This window comes from Brassica napus, chromosome C4 (genome assembly GCF_020379485.1).
Source record: "Brassica napus cultivar Da-Ae chromosome C4, Da-Ae, whole genome shotgun sequence".
NCBI classification, from domain to species: domain Eukaryota; kingdom Viridiplantae; phylum Streptophyta; class Magnoliopsida; order Brassicales; family Brassicaceae; genus Brassica; species Brassica napus.
The window spans coordinates 58516594-58530810 of record NC_063447.1 but is presented as its reverse complement, the minus strand read 5'-3'; the positions used below and the strand labels follow the sequence as shown (position 1 = coordinate 58530810).

At 37.2% G+C, this 14217-nt stretch overlaps 1 protein-coding gene and 1 non-coding gene across 2 annotated transcripts; one reads left to right on the top strand and one right to left on the bottom strand.

Annotated features, from left to right (window-relative positions):
- Positions 1–3282: 3282 nt before the first annotated feature.
- On the bottom strand, positions 3283–4727 carry LOC125585648 (aquaporin TIP1-1). The gene is made up of 2 exons (XM_048755082.1): positions 4161–4727; positions 3283–3797 (listed from the first exon to the last, which is right to left on the bottom strand). Exons 1-2 carry the CDS (start codon positions 4542–4544, stop codon positions 3426–3428), a joined length of 756 nt encoding a protein of 251 aa, XP_048611039.1. The 5' UTR covers positions 4545–4727; the 3' UTR covers positions 3283–3425.
- A 7824-nt stretch (positions 4728–12551) lies between these two features.
- On the top strand, positions 12552–12658 carry LOC125586709. Its single transcript, XR_007323245.1, has one exon. It is a non-coding gene; the product is annotated as a small nucleolar RNA R71 (small nucleolar RNA).
- The last annotated feature ends 1559 nt before the right edge of the window (positions 12659–14217 follow it).

Here is a 14217-nt window from a genome sequence, read left to right as displayed (position 1 = left end):
GATAGTCGCAGTTCAATCCACTTTTTTCAAAGTGTGTTCTCTTTTCGTTGTATAAAAAGGAAAGAAGATAGTGGTTTAATAATCACCGGATTTTAGGAAATTAATCGATCCGAATCCGAAGTAACCCTACGATATTCAACATGTGTTGTCATACGGATATGAGGTCACATTTTAAATTTCTTTTGAATATCTAAAAAAGTTCATCTGTGGATTGCACCTCTATAAGAAATTAATTAAAATTTTCCACAGGTTTGGAATAATTAAAAATGTTTGTTTTTTTTGCTACAACTTAATTTATATATTAGATGTAACTATTCGAAGTTTCACTTATAATCATAGTTCAACAAAATTAATTTATAGATGTAAAAATCCATATTCTGTATAATTGGAAGAAATAACAAAAACAAAAACAGAAGCAGAACCAAACACTAATAGCATGATTATTGGGAGTTTTTACGGTGGGGTTCTTAGCAGAATATGAGAATCTGTCTCTTAACTTTTAACTAAAAAAATTAAAAACCGGCTGTTAAATAAAATATTTAAGAACTGATTCTTAATTTTTTAGTTAAAAGTTAAGAGACGAATTTTTATATTCCGCTAATAACCTCACTCAAAAAATTCCCAATAATCATGTTGTAGCAATTTCATGAAAGGTCACTTCTCGGCCAATTTACATTTTAGCAGATAGCCAGAGCTGTCCTTTTCTACGGTCCATTTTTCCATCACTTTTGATAGTTTTTTTGGAATTGTCCCTCGTGCGAATCTTTTTACCATATTGTTTAGCTATGAAAAATTTAGCGATTGTGACATCGTGTGTCCTTAGTTAATCAATGCCTTGATGGTCGTATTTATTCTGTATCTGTAAAATATTTGAAGTATCAGTAACTGCTAGAACATTATGACACGTAATACTCAAAATTCCAAGAAAATGAACTACTAGACAGAAAACTATCACTTGTGTGATCATCTTCTTTTAATCAATCTATTTCCGGTTAACTCAATTATATATATCACCTAGTAATGTCTATTGTTAGAACGATGGTAAAAATTAGAAGCTTGTTCGATTCGGTTGAACTTTCAGTTTAGATAGAATTCTATATTTTGATTTTGCGTGTAAGCAAAGTTTGTGTTTAGTTCATGTGGCCGACCTCTTCTACCTAATAAAATCTGACATGTAAGAGCCGTATGATTGACAAAATATGCCATGACTCGTGAGTATACTCTATTCAGACAGAAAAAATGATGATGAGAGTTCTAGGGAAAAAAGGGAAAGAGAAAGATACATAATGTTAGAGCATCTCCAATGTATATCTCTATATTTTTCTCTAAAATAGAGATCTCTATTATAAAAGTGAATTTGCTCCAATGTATGACTCTATAATAGAGTTCCTCTATTTTAGAGGAAAATATAGAGGAATCCTACTTTTTACCTCTATATTTAGAGATGAAAATAGCAAATTTCTATATTTTCTCCTATAAATAGAGGAACTCTATTATAGAGTCATACATTGGAGCAAATCCACTTTTATAATAGAATTTTTCTATTTTAGAGGAAAATATAAAGATAAAAATAGAAGTGGGTTGGAGATGGTGTTAGGTAAGAATCCCATATGACTGCACATGGAAATCGAGTACTTTTTACATTATAATTGACAAGAAAATGTACGTGTATAGTGTAGTAGACAGTAGAGTCATCGACCACTATTCTAACTTCAATTATTGCATGCTTTCTTTTGAGAAGATGATTATATGCTTATTACAAAAGTAGATGAGAAAATGAATCTACATGGCGAATATAATCTTCAGGATATCCTTTAACCTAATTGTAGAAAGTATTGATCACACTGGAAGGACACAGTCTCCGCAGACCACAGTCCACAATATATATGAAAACAATAAGACTTGCGATGTTTCGAATCATCAATCTATAATTTCGAACACAGAAACATTTATGGAACTAAATTTCAAAATTTCATGATTAATAATACATGAACGAACGAATGCTAAGGAAGAGGCTAGAAACGGTGCTTGGTGTTCACGTGCTTCTGCCCATCCTTGTCCATCTAGCCAAAAATTTTGAATATACAATGCGAAACCGAAAAAGATTCTGGTTTTAGAACTTAGCATGTGAAACACAAAGAACAAATATGCCACAGTTTCGGAACATAACGAAAACATTAGCCAATGAGGGATAAAACAGTGTACATCCGGACGATAACCTCTTCACCGAAAATGTTTACAAGATGTACGTATTATCATAATATTGGTCGTTGTCGACTGATATTACCAAACGATCATGCAACATGCTTACAAGAAATTTCATGTAAAACCTATATATCATTACGCTGGGTTGTATTTCTCTAACAATTAATAAATATATTATGTATTTGTAACTAGTTACACTTTTTTATAAGTATATAAAGCTCGTATGGATTATTATTGAAATGAGGTGTCCTGAGATTATATCATTATGGTTAGTAATATAGCGTCACCAAAGTCTTAGTCACTATTGAGTATTGACTACTACACTCAGTAAAGGGAATCAGTGACCCTACAATTTGATTTTCTTGCTACCTCACTGCAAAATGCCAAGAACTATACATGTTTCAAATTACTACATACATGATACAATTTTCTATATTATGCACATGTTTCTAAGAAAATACGGCAAATTCAGCTAACCCCGTATAGATATGACAGCCACGAAGGACTTGATAAAGTGTGAAAATATGGGATAAAATGAGCTTGAAGTGATGAAGATCAACTATACGGCTATACCAGAAAATATACTGATTGTGAAAACATAGTTTATACATGGTTCAGATTCATTCAACGTTAATCTTTCACCTAGTTTTATCATTTAAGTCTCTAGTAGTTATAGCTTAAAATGATGCCCATTTAAGGGAAGATGATGAATGAAGTCTTTCCTTTATAACATAAAAAATGTTTATGAAAGGAAAGAAACAATAGTTGCAAGTAGCAACTATAGCTGTTACCGTATGTATTAGACGTTAATTAATATACTGAAACGTGTATCAAAGTTTCTAAGGCATTTAATTTGTATCATAGTTTGTTTTCTTATTTTCTGAAAAAAACCGTCATAATCAAATAATAAATGTCTAGTACATCTATTTTAGAATACTATACACCTTATTTGCATAAGTCTTGGATTTAAGTTAATGTCTAATAAAGTGACGAGGACATTCAAAATAGAGGAAATGACACAAGCTTAAGATGATATGGATACATAATTCACAATATTTGCAATTATCACTCTGGAAATCAACAGAAAAGGATTCATTTGAAAGATCCAACAGTCATAAACACATGATGATGCCAAATTACACAAACGCAAAAGACAAAAAAAGCATTAAAATTCAAAGACGACAAATCAAATTACACATGAGAGAAACAGAGAGATTGATTCAGTAGTCGGTGGTGGGGAGCTGTTCGTGAGTGGTGTTGATGAAGAAAACCTCGTAGATGAGTCCAGCGAGTCCACCGCCAACAAGAGGTCCGGCCCAGTAAACCCAGTGGTTGTTCCACGACCAGCTTACCACAGCTGGTCCGAAAGCCACGGCGGGGTTCATTGAGGCTCCGCTAAAGGCTCCTCCTGCTAAGATGTTGGCACCAACAATGAAACCAATTGCTATGGGAGCTATTGTTCCAAGACTTCCGTTCTTGGGATCAACGGCGGTGGCGTAGACTGTGTAAACAAGCCCGAAGGTCATCACGATCTCGAAAACCAAAGCGTTCGACACTCCAACTCCGGCGGAGAGGCCAAAAGCCGGCACAACCTAGAAAGAAAGTTCAATAGTTACTTGGCCGAGAAGTTAGGCCAAAAAGAGGTGAAAATACAATATTTATTACAAAACCTAGAGAATTCAGACCAAAACCAATGGGAACATTAGTTAATATAGTATGATTTATTTCTAATGCGAAACATTTAGCGAGTGAAATTTCAAAAAAAGAAAGATCATTAGTTACTTGGCAGATAAGTTAGGGCAAAAATAGGTAAAAGTACAATTTTAATTACAAAACCTAGAGAGTTCAAACCAAAACCAATGGGAACATTACATTAGTTAATGTCTCTAGTGTCTAAAGCGAAACATTCTAGCGACATAAAGAAACTAGAAGGGATAAAGGGTAATTATTCATACCAAACCGCCGGTGGCGAACTTGAGCAGGAGACAAGCAACGACTGAGCCGAGTAGCTGAGCAATCCAGTAGAGTATACCACGGAGGAGAGTGATGTTTCCACCAACGAAAGCGCCGAAAGTGACGGCGGGGTTAACGTGTCCGCCGGAGATGTTGGCGCCAACTGAGACAGCAACAAAGAGTCCAAAAGCGTGTGCCAGTGAGGCAGCTACGAGACCGGCGGGAGTGGTGGCTCCATTTTCAGTGAGCTTGTTGAAAGCCATTCCTGAGCCTGAGCCGGCGAAGACAAAGATCATAGTTGAAATAAACTCAGCCAACGCCGCCTTTAAGGCGTCGGGACGGGTGGCCTCATTGGGACTTCCAACGGCGATGTTTCTGATCGGCATGGTCGGAGAAAGATCGAACGGCTGAGATTAAATGTTGTGAATGTTAGAAGAGTGAGATGGTTTTTCTGGTCTACTCTCTGCTCATACTTATATCTGAGGTGGCGCCATTTTTGTGACTGGTTACCGGTTGATAAAATTATTTTAAAAACAACATATATATAATAAATTTGGTTGGAGGTTATTTGATTGGAGCTGGTGAGATTTAAAATTTGTTTTAAATAAATTTAGTAACAGGCTAAACAAGTGATATCGCTGTATATCCAGCGAAGCGTAGCCGACCATCTACGTGGAGGATAATGACTTGTCATGTTTCTACATATATGGAGGCTTTTGTCTTTTTATATTCTCTATCTCGAATGATCGAGAGGTCGAAAAGAGTATACAAATTTTCTTTTTGTTCGTGGTAGCAAAAAATTTTCTTTCTAATTACTTTTTCAAGATTTTCATAATTGAATTCATAGTTGTTTTCTTCTACATGAAAAAGAAGAAACTTATAAATATACAAAGTTTCTTAAAGTTTTTATTTTATTTTCCAAAAGTTCATTTTGAGTGAACTTTTTTTTTATTTCCTTCTTTGTAATGAAACCTTACGCCATTATGAGTCGATAAGTCACGGCTGGTTTCATGAATTTAATATCCATAGTGATATTACGTGCTAACCTTCTATTATGGACAAAAACTATATGTTATTGTTAATTATGATTAGATAACATTAATAATGGCTGTGCCAAATCATCCGTTTTATTCTAATCAAAGTTATTCGCCCCCACTACACGAGAATTATAAGATGTTATCTTGTCTACGATCATTGTCCTAAAAAATAAACAGTGATAAGGAAAACTTTGTATTATAAGTTAGGACATAATTCAAACTGTTTAAAAAACTGTTGACATGCAGATGATTGAATTTTGTATATGCTAATAGCCAATTTCATTGATTATTTGAATAAGATAAGTCAGACAGATAATTATTGAACTATTTCTAACATTTCAGATCATTTCACGATTTTCACTTACACTATACAGGTAGATAAACTCCATATATATAGTTTTAAATAGCGGTTTGGTTTGTGAACTAATAATATTCTGGGCAAAATGTATTGCATGACGGTCCTCCACTAAGTAGAAAAGGTCATTTATGAATGAATGTCCTACCACTACACTGCAATCTGTCCCTTTTGACTGGTTTTGGCTTTTGTTACTATTTTGCTGAGCTAAACAAGCTAAAAACGAGGGAAATTCATGAAATTTCGAATGCAGTAGAAATAGAAAATAAAGTAAGAATCTACTGAGGTAAAGTGATAAATAAAATAAATTAATACAAGAACATCTAAAATGCAAGATATAATAATTTGTGGTTTTGAATGTTGCCTACAAAACTACAATTTTTAATTACTATATGCTGTTGTGTTTCAAAATTTAGTAATATGTATTTGCTTACAAAATTGTAAAGGAAACTAAGAAATTGCTTTGAACATTTCTTAAGTTTTATGAATGGTTGAAACAATTAACGAATATTTTATATACACAAGAGCCCCAGTTTATACAAACTGAAAGGGTTTAAAGCGATTGCCTTATTGTTAACACACATGGAACCTGAGTCGGGTGTGTTTGGAGAAACTTCTAATACCATAATTAAACTAGCTATAGAAAAGTTGGACGTGTCATATCATATAACATTTATTTATATCGTCGCTTTCAAACGAATAACTATAGTGTATATGTGATAAAACATGTGAAACTTTTTCTTTGATAATTTTTTTTTTTTAAAAATTTCTTTGAATAAAGTTTTGCATCTAGAACTAAAAAAAAAAGAAGTTCTACTGTATATTTAGAATAGCCTAGATCGCGGTGGATTGTTAGGTACTTTTTTAGGTGGATCCATTGTTTTTGGGATGATCGAATTAATGAACATTGATGGCTCACGTATTATACTAAACAGCTTGCATTGTGTATTCTTACTCGATCGTTCTATCACGAGTGTTCCAGTTCTTTTTATCAACGTCACACAAAATTTCCAAGACATACTACTAACTAGCCAGCCAAAACACTGACCCTCGTAAAATAAATTAATAATAAAATTGATTAATATTTTACTTCTTTTTGTATAAATTTAAGTGATTTTGCAATTTGTATGTATCAAAATTTAATATTTTTAAAAATTATTTATATTATTATCTTAATAGGTCTATAAATCTGTAATTTTCCATTTTGTCCTGTTAAATTCATAAAAATATATCAGAACTTAACAAAAGCATCATATATGTTCATCATCTTTACCTAAACTATTTTCTACTTAATTAATTATGAAAATGATTAGGTTTGGTGAGCTTGAGAATAATACTCTCTCTCTGTTTTGAATTGTGAGGGTTGTGGTCGGTGTAGTTACTAGTATTGTATTCCAGTGCTCTGAAGTAAAGCATAAAGAGGATGTCAAAAATATTTTAAACGTTAAGGAAAAGCAGTTTCTCCGTGGGAAAGGTCATCAAAATTTCAGATTATATACGCATAATTATTTGTTGAAAAAAATATGCATAACTATTTATACATTGTATATGAACCACTAAATTCATTTTTATTTTCCTTTTCTTTTCAACGACTCCTCAATTGAAAAGCCAACATTTCTTAACTGGTTACAAGGTGATTACTAATTTTTATATCAAGACAAAAGCTTCAATTTATCGCATATGAACCCTTTCGTCAGGGACCCTTGTCATCTTCTAAATAACAAAAGAAGAAAAAATTGGATGTATAGTATTTTTGTTGTAGTGTTTTCTGCTCTAGGTTAAACTTGGTACACAACCTATATATAAATACAACCAAATCACAAATTCGTAGATAGAAAATATAAAGAAAAACTGTTTATTAGGAAAAAACAAATAAATAAAAATGATATGATTGCTACGTCGGCGAACTACAGTCCACACCGGCTAACCTATCCACCCAGCCGGCCAAAGAAAACACTTTAACACTATAGTAAGAAAAGTACTTCGACATTACTATTGTTGACTAAATAATAAGTTTCAGTGACATTATTTTGACATGCTAATTAAATTGTTTAAAAGAGGACAAAATTTAATTGACGTTATAAAATCAAGGTATTATAACATAAAAAGTGGAATCTTTCGTAAAATATAATTTATTAACTACGCAATTACAATTTTTTGGTTTTTTAGTTACCAAATTCTGCTTATGATACTTATATTTTCCTTATATTTATAATAAAACTATATAAAATATATTCAGGTGTTATATATGTAATGACCACCAAGAGTAAACAAACATATCATGTCTTCCACTGTTCTATATTTGCTTTTGTATAAAGCCCACTGATATTACGTGTATACGCACACCAAATAACCTAATGTGCACACTACCACAATCGAATGGTATGTCGATGTAGCACTTTAGGATCGAATCCACAGAGACCAAATCTTACACTTTATCTTTATGGGATCAGAATCAAGCTAAAACAATATGGGGGTTTTAAAGTTTGTGGTAACGTAAAAAGAAAGTAACAGATTGGTTTTAAGTTTCAGATTAATGAGAAACTAACCTAGGGTTTAACGGGCACTTACAATCATGAGCCAAACAATTATTCAAGTTTGATTAATGGACTAGTCTAGAACTAGGAACACAATACTAGATCAACCCACTGTCGTGGTGTTTCACCTTTCAACGATCAGCCTCAATACCTAAGCTCTCGCTTGGATCAAGGCGTGATGATGAACATTAAAATCAAGTCCAATCGGTTCACAAAACACCCTAATATCTACTTTCGCTGATTAGGGATGCTATGCTCATTCATAACAGATCTAGCAACCTATTACACGGTTAATGAATAGGTTAAACCTAGGATCTAACAATAACTGGCCAGTTTAATGCAAGCAATAAGAGCAGTTATGAATGAAGACAATCAATGGATACTTATCTATGTTTAGCTCACGATCTAACATCCTAACACCCTAGGCTAGCTAGATCGACTACTCAGTCATAACAAGAGAGAACACAGAAATCAATTCTGAATAATACTTCATGTAAATAAAAGAGATAGAAAGAGGGTTCAGGATAATCTTCTCTATGGTGAGAGAGATGGAGCCTTCTCCCTTTACAATCCAAAAGCACAAAAGTCTCCAATGGTTTTCTTCTCTCTAGAATAGCGTAGAATGTAAAAAGAAAGAGAAAAATATGATATATCAAAGCCACAGGCGGCTGGGAGAGAAAATATGGATAATTAGGGCAAATCCCGTAATGATTGTAGTTTCCTTAAAAATCTCTGCCGCTGGAACACTCACTCGGAACAATCACTCGGGTTGCTCCGCTATCCGGAACAGTCATCAAGACTGTTCTGCGTGAAAACCACCAAATTGCATTGTTTTCTGCCTCTTTTGTTCCAGCTGATCCATCTCCCATCCAATGCAACTCCAGACCTGTAATGACTCCAAAAGGACTAGGAAGACTCGATAAAGACATGAAAACCAATTTAAAAGCATATATACAAGATGTATAAAACACCATATATCAATTCCCCCAGACTTAGATCCTTGTTTGTCCTCAAACAATGTCAAGTATCAAGAACAGGGAGAAAGGTTTGAAAGTGTGGGAACTCTCCTATTCTCAGCAACCATACTTTAACCACGAATCTCTGAACCATACAAGCAGTAAAACTAGGACAACACACCCTTACCGGAACCCCACTGACTGCTGTTCAAAAATCGGCTCCATACTCTTCATCTCAAACCTGAAAAAGCAACACTATCGAGACAGAACTCCCTACATTCATTTAAGAGTAGCGTGAGCTTCTCATCACAGGCATCATTCAGGGTAGACGGTCTAGGTGTGGAACAGGCTATTTAATGGTGGAGTTAAAAGTGTTTAGGGGCTACCATTTCATTGAAGAGGATGCAGGATATCACACAAAATGGCAAGAGAGGATAGATCCATTGATGTCCACAGCCTCTACTCGTTTTTGCTCTATCTGGTGCGACTGTTCTGATGACGGAACAGGCAACTGATTGTTCTGCTTTCCACTTTCCTCTACACACTCTTCAATACTTGGTACCAACTTCTTGCTCGACCTTTCCAGTGGCTCCATGTTTTTTTTCTTTCTTCTCCTTCTCCATCACATTAATCTCGTTATTTTTTTTTTTTTTTTTTTTTTTTTTTTTGAAGACTGATATGGTGATGTGACGAAGAAGGAGGTAATACATGATCGTTCTGAGTGCCACTGGTGGTTCTGATTTCGCGACCATTCTGGTTCTCCACCCCTGCTCTTGCGCAGTTCATTGGTTATGGAGCGGTTGCTCCCTTAATCTGCTTGTTCTCCTTTCTGACATAATTTCTGCAGCAGTAACGAGTAGGAGGCTGCGTTGATCCTTTCCTCTCCGACCTTTTTGCACATATCTGCACATATGACACTGAAAAACAAATGCATGAAGGTGGAATAAAGGCTAAGGTGCAGGGTGGGAACTAGCTAAAGATGAGCTAGCCACTCAGGATCAGCAAGATGGATAAAAAGGATAAGAAGTCCTGAGTGTGTTCTCGTTTCCCTGATCTAATGCCCATAACAAGAAGAATTTCAGTCAAGATTAGGTTCAAGTAAGGTGGAGTTAAGTCTACCCAGTGTAACCTGATCGGCTGAGAACCTTCTGGAGAATCAAGTGAGATATGTCAGGGTGTTCCAGGTCCACATGTGTGTCTTTCGCCACTGCTAAGGTCACTGAATAAGATAACTAAAGCACGAGGTGGTTAGTGATCAACACGGAATAAGGTCCTAATTCCCACAAAATTTTGACTGACTCAATAAAAACTGGCTCAAATTGACCCAAAAGAAAAACAAAAGAAAGAAACGAGTTAGTAAACGACGAAAACCCTCCCCCAGACTTACTTCACAACGTCCCTGGTGTGAAAATAAATCAGAGAGAAGGTGAAATCAAGAATAAACATTTTTTTTTGTTCGAGATACTTACCTGGCGCGGAGCAGCCTGACAGAGCAAGACGCGGTTGCTCCAGCAAAGGATGCTCTGGAATGAGAGCAGCCAGCTGCTTGCTCCAGTCAAGGGTCTCGGATTTTCTGATTTATGTCCTGAGACTCAACAAACTAAAAACAAAAATAAGTAAAAAGAAATTCCTAATGTTAATGACACTTACCAGTGGGTTGCCTCCCACCAAGCGCTTGGTTTAAGTCTCTAGCTTGACTTGGTGACTGGGATCAGTCGGGTTGAGCAAGAGGGCTTGTTCCAAAACAAGCTCCACAGTCAGACATGTTCATCTTCAGAACTCTGCTCAACAACCCTTTCACAGCATCTTCTCCTTTCTCCTTCAGCTCATGTGTGAGAATGGCTCTGACTTTAGAGAAAGGTTTAGAGGTACCCTTGCACTTTACCTCATACTCAATGGAGTTCTCATCACACTTGAGAGGTATCAAAGTCATTGTAGGATCTCCCTTGATCCTTTTCTTCTGGACTTTCTGTTTCACCCTTGAATTCCCTCTGAATTTAGTAGGATCAGTGCTAGGATCTTCATCAGATAACAGCCTGCTCTCACCCTTATCACCATGCTTCTTCTCTGGAACAACCTTCAGCTTTTCTACATCAAACACTGAGATGCGAGAGGCGTGTGATGAGGAAGATCTGGTGGGTACAGCCTTGTAGAAAACTTTCTTGTTGATGTTGGAGAAGCAGACTCTCTTGTTGGGCATATCGATGGTTGCTCCAACAGTAGCCATGAATGTCCTTCCAAATATTAAAGGCATCTCATGATCCTTGTTCATCTCAACAACTTGAAACTCAGCAGGAACAATGCATTCCCCTACTTGAACATGAAGGCTGCGGATGGTTCCATATGGGACTGCTCTGGAAGAGTTTGCAAAGGTCAGGGTCAGCTGAGAACGCTCAACATCAGCAATACCCAAATCGTCTACAATAGCCTTTGAGACGAGATTCACACAAGAACCAGAGTCACAAAGAGCATCCTTGAAGGTTGTTCCTGCGATGGAACATGGGAAAACAAACTTTCCAGGATCATCAACCTTAGGCAATACCTTCAGTGCTGGTGTTGACAGTGCTTTGGTATAGAGGACCTTGATCTCCTCTTGAGTCTCTCTACAGTATTTAAAATATTGGAGCAGTGGACGAATCTGCAGAGCATCTTCGAATGCAAGTTCTTTAGGAAGCCTTCTCACCATCTTGTTAAAACCAATCAACTGCTCTTCACTAATGGGATCCATCAGATGTCTAGGTGGAATTGGATAGGGAACCTTGGGAACATAGACTCGAGATGGTGGAGTCTCAGCAGGTTCGCTAGGAGCAGTCACTCCAGAGCTAGCAGACTGCTCTGCTCTCTCTTCTGCGCCTGAAGCAGTCTCAGCAAACGGCTGCTCTATTGCATTACAGTGCTCAGTCCTAGGATTTTTATCAGTTCTTCCAGGAAGCGTCTCTTGTTGCCTCTTGACACTCTCAACTGTTTGAGCAAGCTGAACATCGATCTTTCTTATATGGATCGCAAGATTGTCATACTTGTTATTCAGCTCAGTGAACATGTTGCCCATCCTGGTGTCAATTTCTGTGGTTACCCGATTCAACACCTTGGCCTGAACCTGCTGACCCTGCAACAGCTGTTGCATCATCATACCCAGACCCTTCAGCTCATCTGGTTGACTGTTCTCGTTAGCTGAACAGCTTGCTGATTGCTCTGCGGTTGTCGCTGGTTCTGAATATGCCCGGCCGTAGGTTGTTCCATGCTGAAAACGTGCCCTTGGTTGTTTTTCAGTAGCTGATCAACCTTGGCAGTCAGCTCATCTATTTTCTGGGCGTCAGAACTGTTTCCTTTCTTGGAGCAATCACTCTCCTCTTTCTTATTAGCTGAGCTAGCAGCCATGTTCTCAATCAGCTTAAACGCTCCAGCTATGGTTTGAGTCATGAAGTCTCCATTGCTCGCAGAGTTTAGAGCACCTTGGTATTTCCAGTCCACTCCATCATAGAAAATGTCCAGGATATAATCATCATCAAATCCATGGTGAGGACATTCTCTGCGATAGTCATTGAAGCGCTCCCATGCGTCGCAGAAAAGCTCATCAGTGAGCTGTCTGAAGGAGGTGATCTTGTTCCTCAATGCAGCTGTTCTCGCCTTAGAGTAGAAATGGCTGAGGAACGCTGATCGGACCTGTTCCCATGAAGTGAGAGAGCCGGTAGGGAGAGAGTTCAACCACCGTGCAGCTTTTCCATCAAGAGAGAATGGGAATAGCATGCACGTGATGTAGTCTGGTGGAACACCATTCACGCGAGTGAAACTGCAGACTTTTTCGAAGCTCTCAATATGCTCCATTGGAATTTCTGTAGAGAGACCAGAGAACACCTTTCTCTGTACTAGACCGATCAAAGCAGGCTTGATCTCGAAGTCCTGCCTGGTGCAGAGTGGAGGAACAATGGCAGAGCGCGTAGTAGGGATGTTACGCGGAAGGTTTCTCTGCCCGATTGGAACAGTCTGCGCCTGTTGTTCTTGCTGCGCGAGAGCAGCCTGTTCAGCAGCATCCTGCTGAGCTTGGATGGTCTGCTGCATTTGTAGCATCTGCTGCTGCATGAGTGCCATAGCCGCAGCGAGATCATCCTGATTGGCGTGATCACCCATAGTGGTGTCAGTTTGCCTTGGCTGTTGACGATTTGTTCTTTCTAACCTTGATAGCTCCTGGTTGGTAAATGTAACTAACTCTCCTTGTGCGTTTCTCCGAGTATGTCTACTGGTCATGCACCTGGAAGATTAGCTGCAACAAAAAGGATAAGGCAAGTTAGAGGTCTTAGACTAAATAAATAACCGAAAAATAAAGGTAAAAAGATGGTCCCCGGCAACGGCGCCAATTTGATATTACGTGTATACGCACACCAAATAACCTAATGTGCACACTACCACAATCGAATGGTATGTCGATGTAGCACTTTAGGATCGAATCCACAGAGACCAAATCTTACACTTTATCTTTATGGGATCAGAATCAAGCTAAAACAATATGGGGGTTTTAAAGTTTGTGGTAACGTAAAAAGAAAGTAACAGATTGGTTTTAAGTTTCAGATTAATGAGAAACTAACCTAGGGTTTAACGGGCACTTACAATCATGAGCCAAACAATTATTCAAGTTTGATTAATGGACTAGTCTAGAACTAGGAACACAATACTAGATCAACCCACTGTCGTGGTGTTTCACCTTTCAACGATCAGCCTCAATACCTAAGCTCTCGCTTGGATCAAAGCGTGATGATGAACATTAAAATCAAGTCCAATCGGTTCACAAAACACCCTAATATCTACTTTCGCTGATTAGGGATGCTATGCTCATTCATAACAGATCTAGCAACCTATTACACGGTTAATGAATAGGTTAAACCTAGGATCTAACAATAACTGGCCAGTTTAATGCAAGCAATAAGAGCAGTTATGAATGAAGACAATCAATGGATACTTATCTATGTTTAGCTCACGATCTAACATCCTAACACCCTAGGCTAGCTAGATCGACTACTCAGTCATAACAAGAGAGAACACAGAAATCAATTCTGAATAATACTTCATGTAAATAAAAGAGATAGAAAGAGGGTTCAGGATAATCTTCTCTATGGTGAGAGAGATGGAGCCTTCTCCCTTTACAATCCAAAAGCACAAAAGTCTCCAATGGTTTTCTT